At 37.2% G+C, this 22,955-nt stretch overlaps 1 protein-coding gene across 1 annotated transcript in view; it reads right to left on the bottom strand.

The window, feature by feature from the left end:
• Positions 1–19,476: 19,476 nt before the first annotated feature.
• cdh22 (cadherin 22) overlaps positions 19,477–22,955 on the bottom strand; it is a 64,092-nt gene continuing 60,613 nt past the window's right edge. The window contains exon 12 of the mRNA XM_026306786.1: positions 19,477–20,015. Coding sequence (XP_026162571.1) covers positions 19,477–20,015 — 539 coding nt within the window. The remainder of the gene's footprint in view (positions 20,016–22,955) is intronic.

Genomic DNA, 22,955 nt, shown 5'->3' on the forward strand with positions numbered 1-22,955 from the left:
TGCTACACTCTCTTGGGTCAGTATGTGACTAGAGTAGTGTGCACATAGCCTGTCGTGTAGTGACATACAGCTTGTCCTTTTCAAGTCCCAAATTAGCCAAACAATTACCTACACAACAAATAGTGTTTAGAACTAAACAAGGAAAGTTAAGAGTGTAAAAGGCTGTGAAAACAGCTTAGCCCTGAGAACATTAGTACATTAATGTTGATGTGTGTATTTTAACATCAGTAAATCATTATCTCATTGATTTTAAAACAATGTAATTACATAATTACCTTGAACAATGAAACCATCAAATAGGACTGGCAGAGTTTGCCTGCTTCCACTCTATATTTTACAGGGTTGCATTATGTGGGCAAATCTACCATATTTTTTCAAAAACACAAACTACTGCTTGTACCTCCTGTTTTTCCTATTCCTCTCTAAGCTTCCACATTATTTTTTGCAATAGAAGATGATGTAATAAGTAACAATCCTTTGAGAAAAATCACTTCCGACATGTGTATCCTTCCATGCTATAGAAACTAATCGGATGTGAGTTTATTTCTGAGTGCATTCAGCCTACTAAATTCCATTTTAATATTAATACTTCTACACATTTGCATTCAGTACAATAGTGTGACAAAAACAAAAATCTCAAAATATTTACAGTTAAGAAGCACTGTATAAACATTGCTTTATAAATTTTCACAGGTTCCTAATGCTGTTTCCTGTAGCTACTGTGGTCAGTAGGAGCAGGAATTATACTCAGTTACTATCAGCTGTTTGTGCAGTTGGCATAATGACAAACAGCAATGTTTCAAGTTTTGAGACACTTAGCCTGCATATATGTTGTAATTATGTCACTGTGAATGTTTGACATGCCATGCCAGCAGCTGTGAGAGGCATGTAGTGGCCTTAAGTCATATGACGGTCTCTGGCATAAGGGACACCCTTCTTATTCTATTCACAGCAATGAAGCCCTACAAATGTATCACAATTAATTTGACAGTGGCGATGTTTAGAAATGCTCCTCATAGGGTTTCACATGTCCTAACTCGCTCCATTAATATCACAATCTGGCAGTGTCTCAAATGAGCTGTTATTCCGTAGATGTAATTCATTTGTGTTTTGTGCATCGCCAGCATCATTCATGAAAACTTTCAAATTAAAAATAACATTCTCTAGTAAACAGACTGGTGGCGTGTGGATGAAGCAAAGAGTCATCACGGTTGCCAGACTAATGCCATTTTCCTAGTTTGATTGACCACACCAGTCGATAAGCAGGTCAACAGGATGGACAGCATATGAAGCTGCTGTGTTATTAAATCTGTTTCTGACACTTTGAGTCAGAAAACTAGCTAGAGTAATTTTTTATTTTCCTATTCCTACCTCCCCCACAGCACCAGGCGTCGATCCATCATCTATACCTGCTTATTCCGGTTTAGGGTCACGGGGATCTGCTGGAGCCTATTCCAGCTTTCCTTGGGTGAGGTACACCCTGGACAGGTCGCAGTCCATTGCAGGGCAACATATAGACAAACACCCAAACATGCTCACACTCACTCCTATGGGCAAATTACATTCATGTGTTTGTTACTTGCCAGTGTGATGGTGTAAATTTCGTCACTGTGAGATAAATAAAGGTTCTTTTAATCTTATGTCTTTGGACTGTGGGAGGAAACAGTAGTACCAGGAAAGAACCCACAGAAGCATGGCAACAACACGCAAACTCCACACAGAAAGGCCCCTATTGGGTTTCGAACCAGGAACCGTCTTGCTGTGAGGCAACAGTGCTAACCACCAAGCTACCGTGCTACCACGCTACCATGCTTACAGCACTACTGTAATGCAATTCCTGATTTAAGAAGTTTGTACTGGGCTACATTATACTGAAAGCTTGCTTGGCATATTTTGTCCATTCCCTCTCGTGCATAAGAATGGCTGTATTAGCAACAAAAACTCATAATTATAACAAAAGACTGTACATTAATAATTGTGTCTTTCTTGATTTTCCTGTTACCCTTACATACAGAAAACAGTCAACATTTTCCTGCTGATAATTCCCAACTCATAGTTGATTCATTCTTTTACAGCATAATGTGAAACCTTGTTTGTTGACAAAAAATATTGGAAGGTGAGAATATTTGTTGCCAAACACGATAAATGTCAAAAACGCTGTAACATAGAATAACATCCTATCAACCAAAAAGACCCTCCCATGTGACCTCTTTGGAGACCCATTTCACAGTATAACAGAGTGCTTTTCAGAAATTGACTGGAATTAGCTCTGCACCACAAAACCATAAAAACATAAGAGAGGGAGTGAGAAACGGTGGGAGAGATGTAGCGGCTCATGGCTTGATGCCAGGTGAAGCTCTCCTGAGAGGTCCGTAGGCACGATGGCCGAGAGATCTAGCCAAAGAGCTTTGTTGTGATAAATCAGATTCACAACCCTATTTTTACTCATCTATAAATCTCATTTAAAAAAAAAAAGAAGCATAAGAGCCAAGGAGCCATGGAGGATTCGCATAGGCAGGAAATGAGCAAGTTACTTCCCATTGCTGCAATGGTTGAATACGCTCTAATGACCATTATTTATTTCTGCTGTCGTCCTGGTCCAGATTCTTATCTGCAGCAGATCTGTCTACCAAAATGAGAGAATCATTAGGAGTGAGAGAGAGAATGAAAAAGCGAACGTAAAGAGGGAAGACAGACGAGAGGCAATTCCCATGCTTTGTTAATTGCACTTATTGCACTTATCATGGCAATTACAGGCCCCTGTGGATACAAATATAACAATGGTGATACTGAATAAGGGAGGTAAATTTTAGGGTGCTGCTGTGGTAGTAAAATACTGATATGGCAGTATTTCATACATAAGTAGTTGTGATGCAATTATTCAAAGGATTTAATCTTGGCTATACCTTAGATGTCATACTGTATTGAATTTCTGCTATGCAGTTGATAATCTATCATTATCCATGAAGAAATTCATTTTCATAAACTAGGGATGTACTGTTGTTGTGTATGTGATCAGTCAATTACACAGACTATTATTACAAGTAATATTTACTGAACTTTATGTGTTTTGGCATGAAAACCAAAGGACACAATTAGTCCATTTTATACAAACATACAAACAGAGGAAGTGGATTGTGTTCATACATCGCTCCAGCAAGACATCTGTGTCTCCCCCACACTTGATACATGTACTAATAGCAATTTAAATTAATTAAATGATATGGGGCATACTGGCTAATGAACCACACAGTTTATGGTAATGATTGGTACTTGTCCGTAATTTAACCAACCCTTCTGCTTTGACAAGCTTATTATTGATTGTCTGTGCTGAATCTGTCTCAGTCAGTCAGTTTCCAGACATCATTATGTCTCAATTCAAAATTATTCAGCGGACTTCTTTTTACATTAAAGGGACATTGATTAGAGTTCACTATTTCATTTTCCCTTTTTTGAAAGCATCTACCTTTTTCTCTGGATATGGAGAAAGCCTAATGATGCATCCCTGTTGAATCAGAGCATGGAGGATCATCTCACTCACACTTGCAGCTGGCTTTAATAAAAATTAATGATGTACAAACACTGATAATTAATCGTGTGTCATATCTGCTTTCCTGAACTACCAGCTTAGTCAGCAAAGCACAAATACTGTAAATGCTGATATTGTGTATACTGAAAAGGCCTTGTTAAATTTTAAACAGTACGTTATAGTGGCAAGAGGCAAAGAAAGACAAAGACAAAGAAACTACCAGATAAAGTGAAGTGTCATGACTAGTTTGAAACAAATCCCTATTTGCAAAACAGCATTTTCAAATATCAAATTCTATGTATTAAGAACACTGTTAAAGTAAAGCTGAATGACATGCATCTTAACAAAAAAAATTCTGCAAGCACAGCACAAGAATCTATAGTTCTATAACCTAATTGATAATTTCTTCAGTGTCAAATTAGCCAAGAACGACTTTGTACTGTAATCACCAAGCACTTACACTGCTCCTGCACAAAAAACAGTTCAGCAAACAAAACCCATTAAGAACAGCAAGTTCAAGTCACTTAAATAAAACTACTTCATTGAGTATCAGATAGAAAGAGCATGGAAAAAAATGTCCAATGGAAGCTGATTGTAAATTCCTTTATAAAAAGAAGTGCCCTAGCAATATCATAAACAATATCAAAGAGTTCACGCTTTCAATACTTTGTAGTTGACTTAGTGAACCAATAAAGTTAATAAAACAATAAATAATTCTGACAAGCATTTGTTAGAAGAGCACAATCCTTGATATTATTTATCTGTCTAGCTATAACACTTTTTCTTTGAAAAACTCCCATCAGCTCATGATGCAGTGGTGAGCCATCCAAAAATGGAGATCCAGTTGTTGCATGAATTTTGATCCTAGCTGAGCATCGGTGATGCAAGCAAACTCTGCTTCCACCTAAAATATATTAAACAGCATTTATTATAGTATTACATTTTTACATCTTCATCTTAAGGAAACATCAGTACCCAGAATAGCAGCACAACTTATCTAAGTCTTGTCCAAACCATATTATAAAGCTACTACAGTGAATAAGTTGTCATGTTTGCATTATTAATGCTTTGTGTGTACTGCTAACGTTACATTCAGGCTATACTGTTAGCCCAGTTGTACATTTATGGCTGTAACGTTACTCGATAACATGGCCAGTTTAGACAACCATGCATGCAGGTAATACTCAACAAGCTAATCCAAAATACCAAAATCATTGACATCTCAGAGCGTTGTCCTTGCTCTTAAACACCACAACACACAAAACATTGTCTTACTGTGTGGCCTTAAGATGCAGTCACCACCACATGATAGTTTAAGTTATAAAACAATGTTAGCTAATGTCTCACTGGCACTGCTGACATTAAAGGCTAGGTCACCCTTAATAAAGAAAACTACTTTTTTTTTACCTATTATTGACTTACGTCAAAGAATATTCAAGAGACACTGAGCTCTTAATCAGCAGCTTAGCTCTAGCTAACGTTAACTACTCACTTCTCTAATGTTACTATTGCTGCTAGCTACTAGCTAGCTAACTCGGCTAACTATTGAGTTTGCTAGCTAAATCGGTAAGATAGTTAAGTTCGGCTAACGATATTGCACATATAACAAGATGAATGTGCGCTGGTAGCGTTACCATTAGTATGGCTTTAACCACAAGTCCATACACCACTGTTCACACTCCTAACAGCATACTTAACTCAGATGTTTGTTTGAATTCCGCGGTGTCAGTAGCTCTCAGGTCCGATTCGCGCCATTATTATTACTCACGTGATCCCACGTTCCTGACGAGAGCTACTGAGCATGCGCATAGCCTGTCTACGGGCACTTTTTTTCTAATGCCTGTATCGTCTGATTGTATCAGATCAATCAATCCGCTAAAGTGAATCCCAACGACTATCGGCTATCGGTGATTTCAGAATAAGTGCATTTCTTATTAGTTTATTCAATAAATAACATCTTCTTATTTAATCTTAAATGGATAATTTAGGCTAACAGGAATTTGTCAAGAAAAGGTGTGAATGAAGGGGAAAGCATTTAAAAATTGACTTTGTTGGAAGGAAAAAAAAATCCTGTCTTACTCTTTGAGATCTTATAGAACAGAAGAATGAGTAGGTGGTTAAAGGCAGTGGTGGGAAGTGGTGAGCTATTTGTACATGAGTATTGATTTTTTGCTACTTAATACTTTGACTTCACTGCTGCTTTGTCAGTCAGTTTTATAGTACAAAGTACACTACAATCATAAAACTTTACTCATAAATTATTAAGAAAATAAATTAGAAAATAAGTCCTATTTAAAATTAGGCCCATCTTTTTCATCTCTAACATTAAAGTAATGAACAAATAAATACATAAAAAATTTTATAGTTCATATAAAATACATGAATGTAAAATGTGGACTTGAATGCTTTTACTTTGGTACGTCAGATATATTTGACTGTTAATATACTTTTACCTATGTAGAATTGTAAATGTAGAGTTTCCGTTTACTTTCACATAGTGCTATTTTTACTTTTAATTAAGTAAAGGACCTGAGTCACCTTTTACCGCCATGACTGTTTAGATAAGCTCAAGTAAAGTGCAACAACAGCTACACAAAATCATCACCACTGTTGTCTATGCCTGAAAGCATGCAACTCATAATCTTGTTTGACGGCTATAGGGTTAACATTACTGCCATTTTCAGACAGCCAACGGCAACCATTTTCAAGGTTCTGCAACTACTGTGTCATCTCTGTGCACAAGACAGTTATATGAATGGCAGGCAGCATCTCTCAGGGCTCTTTAGTCACACCCAGGATTGCGTTTGTCTTGAAACCAGAAGTTGACCTGAAAATTCTCCCAAAGGAAGAAGTAAAGTTTTGACAAAAATAAAAAATAAAAAATAATTTTAAAAAATTGTTCAGAGTGGCAGTGTTTTTTTTTTCAGCCTCTTTAAATTCTAGCTGTAAGTGTAATTCTATGTTGAAAATGAAATGGGAAACAATTATTCTCCCCTATCAGTTAATGCTATCTACAGTATAAGACAGTTACACCACTCTTCAAAAACATGACAGAGATATATAAATTGTACAGTTTTAATACACATTGTTCAAACTGTTAATACATTGTGTTAAACCTATCATTATAATAAAGTTAATGACCTCATCTGGACTTTATTTTCTGTGCCAGAGCTGAGGTAGCTCAAAAAGCCCCAAATACTGTAGTTCATCAAGGTAAAAAGCAGTTTCACAGCAGTTGGGTGTTCAAAACCCATCTGCATCTTTAGGGCATGTATTTATTTATTTATTTATTTATTTATGCATTTAAAATGAGTTATCACTGCTGAAAAGATTTTATTATTTTACCCCACAACTATTTGTAAATTAGTATTACAGCCATTATCCCCTTCTTTTCAGTGTTGATATCATAATTTTACATTAAATGTTGATGGATATACATAGTACACATTAGAGTATATCATGCATATCAGTATACTCTATTAGTATTTCTCTTGTGACCAGTGTGAAGCAGATGACTCAAAATTAGAAAGGCAAATTGCAAATTTGGGTCTGCCTGTTGCTAACACATAGCCAACTGTATGAGGAAAAGTAGGCTGTTGAAGCTGTCATTGTTTCCACCAGAATCTATGTTATTTTGTTGGTATCAGCATCACATTGAGGCATTGTGCAGATATTGTGGTGAGCTACTGACATTCTTTATGGTGCCAACCTGAGTGGGCAACTTTTAGTTTGACATTGGGAGAAATTTTCAAAATTACTGTAAAATAAAAATACAGCTACAGTATAAAGCTTAAGCTAAAATGAATGAAAACATTACTTGAGAATTAAATGCTGAATGGATTTTTATCACAACTTTTAATAAGTATTTCTTAATTCAAAGCAAAAGGGAAGGGGTTTCATTCAAGTACAAAATTCCTGCTCCAAAACTAATATTAAAAAGACATTTGGCAGTGGCACACTTTTATTTTCACTGTCCAATTAAAAGCAAGTACCAAATCAGGTTAGATGTGTAACTTTGTTGGCAGACAGATTCAAATTTACAGTTCATCAGTGCTGCATAACAAATTTTTGTAAGGGCCAAAAATTTAAAAAATCAACAGTTGTGTTTTAAGACAAATTTTGGAACTTGAAAGTTAGTCACATAGGCCTATAATATCATGTAGTGTTTTACTGGCACACTTAGTTGCTGTTCTATAAATAATAAAGTGTGTAAAGCTACTCACAGTACTCCTATACATGGACAGTCCATAAAAAGTAGTGTAACAACCATGGCAGTAGTAAATATGCCTAATGCTTCTATTCTTTTTGAGCAACATTAACCCTTATTATCAATGCTACCACTCCTCCAGAGCAGGTGGCCCGTGTCTTTTAATTAAATTGCATTAAGGTAAAGTCTCCTTATGGATATAAATTAATAACAACATATCCACAATTATTATTCCAAAAGCTTTAACATTGTACAGTGTTGATGATGATCTTGAATACTTTATCACTTGGAATGAGTCTGATCAGAATTTGTCCAGGTCTCTGTATGAACAACCACTACTCACTCCAGATTTGAACATTTTTAAGTGCAGCTGACCCTGAAGTTTTGTCAGACTATAGATTGTAAGTCAAACAAGGTCATACTAGCAGCAAAACACCGATTTACTATACCAATTTGAAACAAGAAGCCACTTCATCTCTATCAGGAAGCACAACGTTCTACTTTTGAGAATATGACTTTAAAGCCCTGACAGGAAAGTGTATCCAGTGAAAGCCAAAAACAACTGAGGTTTGTAGCATTTGTTCTTGACTGAAACTGAGTCCACAAATACCACAGCACTTGACATTTTACAGGTCAAATAGCATTTGCAATCAGCATTAGTTCGCTGAAAACAACAAAATATGTAGTCTGGAGGAGGTATTCTTGTACAGCTGGTGTTGTAGCCAACATTTGTGAAGCTGATTCTGGGAATATTCAGATTTGTCCTGGATTAGTTTAATTCAGTAGTAATTTTGGAAGCTGGAGCATATAATGTCGCGTATGAGAGAAATGCCTTAGATGCAGATGAATGAATGAATGCGCTTTAACCTGTTTATTTTATTCAGGTGTCTACTAAAATACCAATCGTCCTACAGTCACAAAAATAAAGTTGGACATGTTCAATACTTCTGCAATGACATCCTCATTATTTTTCATATGAAAAAGAGAAAAGATCAAAAAGTAGAAAAAAGAAGAGCTTTTAAGGACACATGAGACTGAGTAGTAACCTTGCCAGTGGCATTCATTGTTGCTGTGTGCGTTTGTGTGTGTGTGTGTGTGTGTGTGTGTGTGTGGGTGTGTGTGAGGGTGTGTGTGTGTGTGTGTGTGTGTGTGTTGGGATAGGCATTTAGATGGCATGGGCAAGGACTGGCCAGCTGAGACATTCTGTACACTCCCCAGCATGTGTCTGGGCCCACACAGACACACTTAAAACATACACATGAATGCACAAACACATCAAACCATGCACACACTCATTGCATGGTTCCAGTGGAGAGGAGCTGCAACCTTCTCACCATGGGGTCCTGTCCTATTGCCTTCACATCACTTAGCAGCAACTGTTGTGAAGTCTTTGGTAATAGTAATTACATTTTTCAAGGGTGTAGGAGGCAAAGAGCAGCAATTTAGAGGAAATTTCAGCAGCAAACATGCCAGGCCACTTGGTCTGCATTACTTGGACAAAGAAAATTAAAAATAGAATTAAAAAATAAAAGAACATCCTCAACATGTGAAATGGGGGGAAACAAAAAGAACATTTAAAAAAGATGCTGAAAAAAAGTGCACCGTTATATAAATATTGCCTGTCACACTGGACACCAGTGCAATGCAGAGCAATATTGAAAATGTAAGATAATAATTTTATTATTTCTCCATCACTATTTCATAGACTTGAAATAAGTAGAACCCAATATATTGCTCTAAATATTACATGAGCCAGGTCACTGAGAAAGTAATGGGCTTTTAGAGTTGGCAGATACTGTTCCACTGTCTCTGCTGAGATTTATAATGTTGACTTACTGTACAAGACAGAGAGGGCAATCACCAGAGTGACAGTGTCCTAAAGCCCAATCTGTGCCGCACCCTCCAACACTGGCCAAGAAGTTTTAATTGTTTTAGGGCAAAACAGGTGTCAATCTAAATCAACATGGAACACTTCATGGATAAAAAGGCCGAATGGGAAAAGCTGAAGGTTTAATCTATTGAAATTAGATCCAGACAGAATCTAATGCTTCGTTCAGAATGCATTTTGTTGTATTTTGTTTTCATCTTTTTCTAATTTATCTTCCTCTCTGCTAAGTCTCCCTCACTTATTCTCTCCAGGTTTTAGCTGAAATTAAATTGATTTGCATAATGAAAGGAGATCAAATTTACTGTACAGAAGTAAAATAGAAATAAAAAGGACTTTCCTCTGAGGGTGGATGGAGTACGAGCCACATGAGGAAGGGAGATGTGAAAGAAACAATAAAATGCAATTATACAGCTTCAATAAACCCATAATTCCAGTACGTACAAAAATACCCAGATAGGCAGCTCACATTATTTCATTCGACAAAGCTATAAAAGCTCATTCAAAGTCACTGTGAGCCTTACAACACCACAAATTGTCTAATCGCTGGTGTTAAAAAACTAAATTAGAATGTCGCTAACCCTAGTGACAGCCCCCACTTTCGAGGTGTTATTACTAATTACATTTCTATTGTCATGGTAGTGCCTGGCAACCTTCAGCAAAGAATCTCATCTAATTATTCGGGTATTATATGCCTGTTCTGGGTACCATTCAGAGGTGTGTGATCGCTTTTGATTCTGATATATCCAGGCATGAGATTTCCCCAATGTTGACATAAATATGACAGTAATGGGGGAAGTGAGACATGAATAAATATCCACTGGTAATTGAGGTAGTTACAATAGTTCACAGAAAAATGTATTTATTCAGAATTTGATTTCTAAAAAGCATTTTTTTTTCTGTCTTTACAGAAAAGCTGAAAATAGGTATTGTACTTTATTGTTGGCAGATGCGTTCTTTAAGTTAACAGACTTTTAATGGACTTTGTTCATGGCTCATAAATGTATAGCAACTCCAATTCTGTTTCTTCATAGTGTCTGAGAAATCCACTTATACTCAATAAGAAAAGACATAAAAGCAGTTTAGAAGGTTGGTATCTGAAGACTTGCTGCAGTTTCTTCTCGCCTCTGCCAGCGTGCAGTTAATAATGTATGAAGGCTAAGTTTTCATATCTTCTTCCCTCTTCGTTGCTGAAATGTCAGACGTGAGAAGAGCAGGTATGAACAAAAATCTAAATTCCACGATAGTACACCATTTGAAGCATCAGTGCAAGCTTCACACCTACATGCATGTATACAATTAAAGATAAATGCATATTTTCCTGCCAAGATATTCTTTTTATCCACTGAATGCTTTGTTTCAAACCTTAACTTTCATTAAAAGTAAAATTAAAAGTCAAAACTTCCATGTAGTCTATTTCATCAGGCCTGTGTAGGTGTAGTTTCATCAGGTTTGATTTGGAATGCACAAATAACACAAATTGACCTTCATCTAATTTCAAATGTTACTAAATCCTGATTGTACTCTAGCATGCTCCTGCTGAGTCTAGCCCATTTCAAACTGTGAGAAGAGCATATTAAAATAAGAAAGCTAATGTGAAATAACCAAGACTGTACTAACTTTAAGAAAATACTGTGTTCATTGCCTTTAAAAGTAGCCTAGACAATGTCCAACTGTTCCCACTTTTTCATGTCTTTAATTTTAGAAATTTTAATTGGCTTCCCACTGTCAAAAGTGCCCACTAAAACTTCTTATAAAGGACAGGGATACACAGTCCATTGTGTGTATGATCTCATCTCCTAGTGCAGATGCATGGAAGTAGCCATACAATCATGCAATACAATCATGCAAATCCAGATGTTTGTTGGTTTTTCTCCACTTTTTTTTTAAATAGACTGCCTTGCGAGGTGTAAGTGTCTACTGACAATTCCAAGGTCGCATCTGCTGTAGCTTCTGGAATTTTTAGTGTTTAAGCAATCTGGTGACAGTTAGCATTACACATTACATTATGGGCTTTAAATAAATTGTAATGCTAATCTTTGAACATGAAGCCACTGTCAGCAGGCAGTTAGCTAGAGTGAGTCCTGCTGGGTTGCCTGATGGCAATCTCACTGTGTTGACAACAATCTAGGAAGTGGCCACACATTGTCACCACATTTCATTATAGAAAATCTAATATGTTAAAAAAACAGGCTTTGAAGGTACAGGTTAATGAATTTTGTGATGTTTGGATAGAGACAGACATACATTAGAGAAATCTTACCCTTTTTCAACTCTTTTTGCTGGCCCAGACTTAAACGGCGTAACTGGCCACTGATGGTAACTTCATATTAACTGTACAATATACAGTATTGATTTTCTTGTTCAACTCTGCAACAGAACAAATAAGCATATTTCCCAAAATGTTAAATTATTTCTATAAACATTTGAGAGACTATGTTACTGATGTGTGGATGAAATTTTCTGAGGTTGGTGGGGGACATTGCTGTGAGGGGAAAGGCTTCTGTACTCTAAAGGTACAATTCCAATAAAACCTTCTAGTATGCACGTTCACAGTTTACCAGTTTTTCATATTCAATATAAATTGATCCCATTTACAGCAGATTGTGGCTGATTGGTCATATGTGCAGAGAAACCCACACTGGTACAGGAAAAACAAACACTTCAAGGGCTCAGTGAGCTCCTGTTCTGCCCTTTTGTACATTACTATTTATTTTCATTATTTTTTTTTTTTTCATTTTTAAATTAAAGAACATGCCCATTGTTTAAAAACTGAAATGATTAATGCAGGCACATGTTCTCAAGTCTTTTGTTTAAGTAGCCTCAAGCCCTTTTTATTGAGATGACCTTATAATATCTTCTGCTCATGAATAGCAATGAATTGCAACAGCACTGATGACATTTGTATTTACAGTCGTGGCAAATTTTTTGACAACACAATGCTTTGTGTAAAACACAAAACGGAGTCGCATACACAGTTTTTCTCTATCTCCACATCTGTTGTACCAAATGTCATTTTATGGTCACTTTTAGCATGAGTGTGAAAACAAAATGCTGGCGAACATATCAAACTGGCAGTAATACCCTGTTTGTCATTGCTCCGTTACCAGTTAGTGGAGTTTATCTAGCATTGTTATTGCATATTCAATGGCAATTCAAGTGACTGGTCATTGTTGTTTGGTAGCCCATATCTGTAGGGCCGCTATAAATGTTTGATTAGGCAATCAAAAGGGAGACGGCATAAAACTAATTTAGTATTTACACATAAAAATAAGTCATACCCCAAAACACGAGTTCAAAACAATAAAATAATAAGATGATTTACAGAGTTATTTGACAAAACGCACAAGCATCGAGGATACATTTTGAAAAACACAACAGGACAGCACTACCCTTGCCCTTCATGAGTTGTCAACCCTGAGCTGAATTATAATCTCCATTTAGAGGACAATTGATCCAACTGAGATTAGAACTTGTGGAGGATAGTGGAAGAACATCCGAGATTGCAGTGATATGTGCTTGGTGTCTTTCTACTATTACATAGTAGTCTCTATATACACTACAATATGACTTGAGGCATTAGACTCAGTCTAGCTCAATGTGAAAAAAGAAGTACAGTATATGAACACCTCCCAGTGGAGAGCTGCCTATACACCCATAATTCTATCCATAAATCTTAAGTGTTAACATTACTGATGAATTCTTGCATGTTCAATGATGTTTAACAGTGAGGTATGTATGGGCCTATAGCCTATAGTATGTCTCCATTTTTACTATGCACTCTGTGTTGCAGGTGCAAGATCAGATTTTACAGAATCTTTCTTTCTACATGGGGCTTGAAGGGCAAACAAAAGTAGACTTTTGTTGTGGTGGCATATGATGACATCAAACATGACTGTCTTCAGGTTTTTGAATGTGGCATTTTATTTCATTATATTTTGTAAAGGTTGATGCCTCAGGGGGGCTCCTGTTAAATGGCAAAAAATTTTGAAACATTTATGGTAGATGATAGTTGATGTCAGCTCAGGTAGAAAGATGTTCTTAGACAGGAAGACATCATATAAACACTCTGATGGAACCTTAGAGAGTGCAAGGCCATAGAAATGGGTCTCAAGGGCATTAACAAAGCAAAATGAGAGTAGATCAAGCCACCTTTTGACTGGCTAAACTCTGTAGTTAGATTTCAGCTTTTCTCCTCACACTGCAAAGGATTTTTCTGGTTTGTCCAAAAAGGTGTAAAGAGAGAGATTTTCCAGTAAAAATAAAGACATTTAGCATTCTCTGATGTAATATAATATAGTTCTGTGTCAACAAAAAAAAATATCCAACTTGATTTTCCTCAAGAAAATACTATACAATTAAGTAAAAGTCATGTTTATATCACTACATGAAGCTACTTGTTTGGCTGTGTCTCTTGAGGAAATTTCGATTCAAAGTAGCTTATAATTAAATTTGTTACAAACATCCTTTATATTTATAGGGTACCTGATAAATTAATAAATGTGGGTATTAATTTATCAGGGTATAAATTAATACCCACATTTGTGGCTCGATGGAAGGTCTTGTTCACAAAAAAGTCTTGTCATTCTGCATTTTGGAGCAGTGAGAACAACACTTCTGTCTCATATTGCATTTGAGCATTATGTAAAAATCGTATTCTGTTTTTCTTAAATGCATCTAAAGCTGTGAAAAAATCCACTTCACAGCACCCACACAGACTACATGACAGAGCACTAATGTTCTCCACATTGTATAGTGAGGCTCTCGTGATATGCCCCCCTTTATTTAAAGTGACAGAAATGCTGTTGAGGCATACTCAAATGTAGTAACACAGAGACAGTGTCAAATCAATTGTCTGCTACAACACCAATGTGCAATGAGTTATAGGAGTCACCACTGACCTCTAAATCAGGTCTACACACTTTAAATCCACAGCCAGAAAACACAGACCAGGTGTAAGAATCTTCATCTTTCTGAGGTTGAATGGTTAGCAAAAAAAAAAAAAAAAAAAAACCAAAACTGTATTTTTAAAGTGGAATGATTGTTGGTGGTTTATTGACCAACACTTTGAGAGCTACAGGTCTGGTCCCTATAATACCTAAAGTGAAGTGCTTTATTGTGGTGATCACCATTACAATGAAGTGCCCTAGTTTTTCACTATGTGTCCTCACTGTGCAAAGCTACGAGTGAATGCAGAAACTGAGAGACTTCCACAGACAGAAACCCTGAAGAAAAGAATGCTAAAAATATTATACAACACTGACATCATTCCACCATCCCATCTTGAAAAGACATTTTCATCTGCCGCGGTACTTGATAAGTAGATAAAACTGTAGACTGACACTGAGAGTGGCAGGACATACAGGACATCAAGAACAATTATAAAACAAGAAGGCTGGACATTCATATACAATGTCCTCATACCATTGGTCAAAGTTCTAATCCAGTGGCTGTTTTACATGTTGGTTCTCAGGCACATTTGTCTGTCAGACTAACAATTAATCAATCACTTTGAAGAAAAGCACATGAAACACATGTAATTCAGAATTCAACTGACCAGTAGGAGAAAGAAAATGTTCTATTTCAACCTTCAGTATACTATATCATATTATTAGGTTCTTATAGCATATACTTAATACTTACTGCTGAAACATGTGAAGACGGATATATCATAGTGGAATCTCCGTTTATCACTGGTGGTTTAATCTCACACCTGTGAAAAATGATTTCACTTGGCCATTTCTTACTTTGGTTCTTCTTCATTTTTGAGTTGTTTGGTGAACTTGCAGGCTGAAAGAGACTGAAAAGTTGTTATAGGCTGACTGGTAGAGTAAAACAGCAAAGACATTTTTATCCTTCTTTAGGCTACTTGTTTAGACTGATATACGGTAACTCATGTTATACAGTAAATCCATGTCACCAGCTTTCCACAAGCAAAAGCATTTGTCTAAGTTATAGTTTACTGATCACCCTTAAAGCCTGGTTAGATCTGGCCCCTGGCTATACTGCATACATTATCCCAGTGCACAGATTCTGTCGCCCCCGCCCCAGCAGAACCCCTCTGGCTGATCCTACATTTAGCATTAAAGAAAGGGATAACCAGGCTTTTTCCATCAGAGCCTCTGTGAGTTTGAAAAACGTGCCTGAGGAGCTCAAGCAATAGCAAAATCAATATCATCTTAATGTCCTAAACCTTTTTTGTTACCTCAAAGCAAAATGGTCCAGTTGTTTTTAATGATTCTGGTTCTTTCTCTGTGGAGTTTCCATTTTCTTCACGTTCCTATGTTCAGACTCCTTCCAGAGTCCAAAGGCATGCAGGTTAGGTGAAGAGGAAACTCTTAATTGCCCATGGGTCTGCCTGTAAGTGTTAGACTTGTGATAGACCAGTGACCCATCCAGAATCTAACATCCCTCTTGCCCAGTGAGTGCAGTGAAAGGCTCCTACCCTGCTGCAACCTTAACAGGATAAGTGGTTTGGAAAATGGTTTGTGTTATTTGACACCATTTTCTACCCTTATCTTATCTCACAAGGCAGGTTCATTTGACTTTCAAGCATCTCAAGCATGTCCTGCCTTTTTAAACCACTATACAAATAAAAAGTTTTATTGTTTTAATTTCATTTTGTATCAGATAAATTGAATAATCTTCACAGGCCAAAGTAATGGACTGTCACAAAAACAACAACATAAGAGTAACCATCATTAAGCAGTCTTTGAATGAAGTGCTTGTCTGGGCATGGATGTCACTTTGAAAATAAAACACAATTCTCTACCTGAGTGCAGTTTTTGTAAAGAGTCACTTGCCATCTAGCCATAACAGTCATCTCGCTTTATTAATTCAACTTGTCAGAGTGCTGCATTTGCATTTGCTATGGTAAAGTTAATTTGGCCTATGCAGTGTATTTTGGCTAAATGGATTTGTTGCAACCCTGGTGAAGGTGAAAGCTTTGTTTTGAGTGTGTCTAAACTAAATAATGAATGCTATTCCACTGTTAGGCTATATATGATTGATATTTTTTGCAGTGCAAATTCATATTTCCCCCCAACATTTAATCAATTGTCATTACCCAGCCAGAAAGAGAGAGGATATTTAATGTGCACACAGCTTTCCCCCTAGAGAACTGTCAATCACAAAACATCTATTTGCATAACTAATGATGGGCTTCATGTTGCCCTTGGAGTTGGGGTGGAAATGTTCTGATTAATGGCAATACACTTCTATGTGGACATGTGCTGGCCATCACTAAGGAATGACATTTTCTCTGACAATGATGGAAGATGAATGAAAGGCTCATTTGCATGAAAAATAGGATTAAAAGAGTTTTCTTCTAATGCATATACACTTACTTCTTTAACTTCAGCTTTCACACAATTAGTCACTTGATCTGTGGTCATCCAGATGACATTGTCCTGCACAGTTTTTTTAAAGGCTGTACAGCTGTGACTGTAGAGCTGGTGCTGACCTACATCAGTGTATATCCATCTCTACCATGACATTTGCTTGTCAGTTAGTAAATGGCATTAGGCTAAAGGCTGTGATTAATAATGTATGGGCAAATCACTCCTTGGCAAAGATACAGTACATAAATAAATACACTGAAGCAGTATAGGTCGATACAGAATAACAGAGTATAGAGTATGCTGCATATGACGGCAGTAATGTAAAATGTGAAACTGTGAAATCATTTTAAGTTTCAAATTCAATGTAGTTTAATTACACTACAAATTTCTCCAGACGATCCATCTATGTCTCTGGGGAAATACTACGTTTTATGCAGGCATTTCAAATAATTATTGATAATAAGGGAAATCTTGAAATGTTTTCACTGCAGCTCCATTAAGTCAAATTGTGCTAATTGTGGCGTCACTCCTTTGCATGCATAACAAAAAGAGTGTGACAGCTGCAATGCTTTGTATTTTTTCAAGTTACTGCCACTTTAACTCCATAACAGAATGCTAAGAGTCTGAAGACAGCTTCTTTTTTTTTGTTTGTTTATCAGTAATGGGTAACTATGATCAAAACTGTTCAGAATCACCTCTCAGTAAATAATCAATCGATACACTAGATCTACTAGTGACAGAAAAAAAAAAAAAAAAAAGCTTTTCTTTGAAACCCGCTTAGGAAATCCATTGAATGTAAATGCCAGCCACTGAGTGACTGGCCATTTTAGCATTAGATTAGAAAGATAAAAGCAACTTGGTATGCCAAAGCATCTCTGGTGACTATGACAATTACAGTAGTTTGGCAGAAGGCAGCCAGGAGGGAGCCATGCTGAGAGGAAAGCCTTTGTTTGGCCCTGGCATGTCATATGGTCTATTTGTTTCTATCTAGGACTATTCTCTGAATCTACCCCTGGTGTAAACACAAGCTAACAGCATGATTATTCATAATTCAGGAGACATCTTCAGCAAACAATTGGCAAACAATAATTAGTCAATTTACTTTATGTCTTGTGAGGTTATTTACTGAGCAATTCACTGAGTAATGTAGTTTATTGTACAGGGAGAAATGTAAGTTTTTACCAAAAGAATTAAATATTTATTTGTTTTCATTATTTCTTTAAATTTTCCATACATTTGCAATTTAAGGTCAACATTGAATGGGATGTGGATATCAGGTGGATGTGACCAGTCCATTTATCTTGTGTTCCCCTTAAGCTTCTCCCTCTTCAACAGACAAAACTACACCATTGTGACTGGTTCCCCCTTTCCTGTTCCCCAAATAAAATAAAATATCAAACGCAAAACCAAACATCTCAGAATATGAAATGAATTGAACATATTATATACATTCACACACAAATCTGGATTGAAGTTTGGTTCCCTGTGGGACAAAGATGGCAACCAGCCAATACCATGAAACAGTCATTTTGCTTAGTCTTAAATCGCTGTTGCGGTTTGTGCCTTATTGCCTTACAGTTGGCTCTGGAGAGGATAAGAAAAGAAATTGTTAACACACAATAGTCCATAGTTTGTGACCTCCAAAAACTCCTTTATATATCATTAAAATACAGGAAAACTATGCCAGTCTTGGCCATTCAGAAACAACTGGCAACCCCTTTTCTTCTGCAGTTCTTCCGTGCCATCCGTTCCCTCTTTTTATTTGCCTTTGCTTTTCATCTGTGTGATTATTTTACAAAAGTGGTCATAGAAAATAAATACAAACATTTTCCAGAATGTAATTTTTATATTACCCAGGCGTCACCTCTGTGACTGTATCGTTTATAGTCCTCTGTCACAGTAGTCATTCTTTCCTTCTTCCATGTTGTCTGTCATTCCTTTTATAACGTCCTCCGCCCCTCACTTTTTCTTTAGCACATCAGCCGAGTTTATGGTTGCAGTTACCATAGTGATCATAGTGTAAATAAATAAATAAATACATAAAAACTAATAAATACATAAATATTTCCTCCTTAAATAAATACATAATTGTCAGACAGTTTGCCTTGGCATGACTTAACCCTTGCTATGTAATGCTGATTCGTTGAAAACAGTCTGGCAGCTTAAAGTAAAGATTCTCATTTATGATTTGGGAGTGATAACCTCTCTTTCACATATTTCTAAATAGCAATTTAAGGTGACTGGATAGAACTGTTTCTTTCCTCTTTCTCAAATCACAGCTTTCATCTTGAAGTCCAAAAAACAACTAAACAGAAAAGTGTAAAAAAACTTCAGTTTAAACTTTTATGCTGGAAATTTTCTTTCAAAGAGATAAAGGTGGTGTTCTGTCTTTAGGAGTACACAGTGCTGGCTCTGATGATTTCAGAATCATGCCAGAGGGTGAGAAGAGGAGGCAAAAAAGAAAACGGAGGAAGAAAAGGGAGTAAAAACGTCTCTCTGCAGAGGACAAGCTGTGCTAGGACCCTTCCTCCTCATTATTTCCTGGAGCGTAGTAGCCCGCCAGTTGCCTGAAACGTGGTCCCCAGTCGCTTAGGTAGGAGAAATCCTGCTCTGAGGTGGTGGACAACGTGTGGATGGAGCTGAGAGAAAGTGCTGGTGAACTGGTGCCTTCAAAGGCGTATGTCTGGAAGGAGTCATACGGCGGCACTGACAGATCAGCATCAGCCTGCTCCACCTTCTTTCTGATGTAGCCTTTGAAGAGGGAGAAGTCTGTTGCTGCCGCTGCAGCACCCTCTGCACCCTCTGCGCCCCCACCCACTCGGTTTGCCTGTATCCACTGTGGCAGTGAGCGGATGTCTGGGCCAGAGTCACAGCTCTTGGCCTCTGGGAAGTCATAGAGATTTCTCAGGGCACTCATGTCGTATGCCTGAGTGTCCTGCTCCCCTCCGCCTTCGTCATTGTACTTGATGACGTTATCCCTCATGTCCTCCTCATCTTCTGCCATCCTCTGGCCCTTTCTGTGGCGTTTCAGGGTCAGTATCAGCAAGACAAGGACTGATAGACAAGGACACCAAACAAGATGGAGAAAGAGAAAGATCAAGACTGTAATGCCATTCTAAAATCAAGTATGTACATGTTAGTTGAAAAAAAAATTTCAAAGCAAATCTAGGAATTTCTTAACAGACGGGACATATATCATGTGCCCATGTCAGTCTCAACCTGAAGAGGATAAGATAAAAGCAAGGAGCAAGACAAAGGAATTTATGAACTGTCAGAACAAAAGTTTTGTAGTTCATGGCTGCACTGCGACACAGTAGACATAGACATAGATTCAGTATATATAGAAAACATATAAATAAATGTGTTCTTATGGCATTTAACATCAAATATGCACTATGCATCATGGATTTGCATGAATTTTCCATGGGAAAGTTTATAACTACTCCCATTGTAACTTTTGATTTCACCTCTCAGGGCAAGGCACAGCAGGGGAAGATAATTTATTATCAAGTTTTACATTTCAAATGCATGAGCATTGATTTTTCACAATCCTGATTGCCTTGCCCCGAAATATGATTCAGAAGGCCTAATGGAGACCAATCTGTATATCAATACTCATCCAAGTCGAGTGAAACTAAGACTTTGAGATTCCATCACTACCTAAAAGCAGTGGCATCCACCTACAAAAATAAAGAAAATTCCTCAAAAAAAAAAAAAAGTTAAGATAAAAAAAGGCAAAACAATTGAGATGGATCACCCTATAGACTAATGAGACAAGAGGGAAATAAGGGCTGTATGCACAGATAAATCAATGAGGCTTTAATTTCAGCTTGGTTATTTTAATTATTGCCTACATTTGTGATTAGACAAGTCTCATGTAGCTCAGACACCCAACCCCTGACTCCATCATCCTTCCTCAGGGCTGCAACCTCTTCTCTGAAAACTCCACCAGATTTGTCTCAGACTTGCAGCAACATCAAATGTCATTTTCAGTGGAGATATTAAAGGGAGTTATGAATGAATGATGCATGCTGGGGAGTATGGGAAAGATAATGAACAATTCAATTTGCAATAGTCTTATGGATAAACAGCAATCTGGTCTCTTTTTAATCAACAAATTAATATGCAAAGAAGAATGTGGACAGGCACTGATGTGCACTACTACTCTGAAATACAAACTTGTCACAAAATTAGAGAGAATGACTTATCTCTATTACAACAACACAGGCTGAGTGATTATTATTTTCAGGCAACAAAAAAATTAAACATCAATACAAGAAATTGAGACAGTCCAATTTCAATTTAAGAGCAATACAGAATTCCTTACTCAGTAATCAAACCAGTGTCCATCAGTGGACCCAAACTTATTATGTTACACCATGTTATGGTGGAGGAGTGTCATCCTCCACGGTTCTCCTGCACGGTTTGTCAGTGGAAGACATGGCCTCCCCATGTTCCTTTGTGTGCTTTGACCCATAGCGATACCCCAGAGGGCTGCACACCAATAAGACAGAACGTTGGTTACGTATCGTAACCCAAGATTCTGTGAATTGGGCACAGCCCTCTGGGCTGTGAGCCCCCCTGGATGGGCGTAAATTAATTTCTCTTCAGTGAGGAGGGGATATGACCAGAGGGCTGCGCCCAATTCACAGAATCTTGGGTTACGATACGTAACCAACGTTTCTACGTTACGAACATCTTGTTTCACAAAAGTGATTTAAAAGCGGGGCAGCATGGTGGCTGAGTGGTTAGCACTGTTGCCTCACAGCAAGAAGGTCCCACAGTCCAAAAACATGCATGTTAGGTTGATTGGTGACTCTAAATTGCCCATAGGAGTGAGTGTGAGTGTGTGAGGTTGTCTGTCTTTGTGTGTCTCTATGTGGCCCTGTGATGGACTGGTGACCTGTCCAGGGTGTACCCCTGCCTTTCACCCGAGAGAGAGCTGGGATAGGCTCCAGCAGATCCCCGTGACCCTGGCTTTCAGGAAAAAGCGGGTATAGAAGATGGATGGATGGATTTATAAGTGCTGCTTATGAGCAAGTGGCAGCAGTGGCCTGTTTCACAAAGGACTGCCATTTGCAAAATGCAGAAGAAAACGTTCTACAGCGGTCTTGCAGGCTCATGCATGGGTTACATGTATAGAATTAGTTTTGACATATTAAAATAAATGCAACAATCTCATGATCTCATGTCAAAAATGCAGGTTCAATTGTTGCAAATGTATAAAACGATTTCACTTTATTTATTTGCTTCACTAAAACGAATAATACTGAATGTAAAAAAACAGGCTAATTATAAATTGAATTTCAGTCAGAAAGTTGATAGCACAACAGTTGAAAATATTTGTACTATAATTATGGAGCTTTGACAGGCAGCAGGGTATGCTTCCTTCGGTCAGGGTTGGTGTTACCACTTACACAATTACTTTTCATTCTTCTAGCAGAGACAATGACCAACTACTCTAAAGGGATGCCAATGAAAGGACATTTAGATTGATCATTAACTAGCAGAGTCCATGCATCTTGTGGAACAGATAACCTGCTGCTTGAAACTAATGCCTACAAGCACAGAGAGATAAAAATACTATCAATTATTACAGGGCCTGTGCTATCTGGTATAACACAGATAGTCAGATACTCTGAACACACCGGTACACACAATAATACATTGTGAAAATAGGATATTCCTGAATCTTTTCACAGTTAAGATCTTATGTGTACATGAAATTCATGTTACAACACATCTTCATGAAAAAAGCACATGTTTTTGAAAGTGACTTTGGAAGTCAGGATGTTTCTACAAAACACCATAGGTTACCTTTGCTTTCATCTTCTTCTCTTACTATTATCTCTCTACTAAGCAAAGTGAAAAAAGAAAAAAACTAAAGAACAAAACAAACCCTAACCCTAACCCCAAAAAAATATCACTTTCAAGTATATAATCAGTACAAATGACTTGTTGCTTCTCTTGGTAATTGTCTTTATTTGGTTTAAA

This window comes from Mastacembelus armatus, chromosome 5 (assembly GCF_900324485.2).
Source record: "Mastacembelus armatus chromosome 5, fMasArm1.2, whole genome shotgun sequence".
Taxonomy (NCBI): Eukaryota; Metazoa; Chordata; class Actinopteri; order Synbranchiformes; family Mastacembelidae; genus Mastacembelus; species Mastacembelus armatus.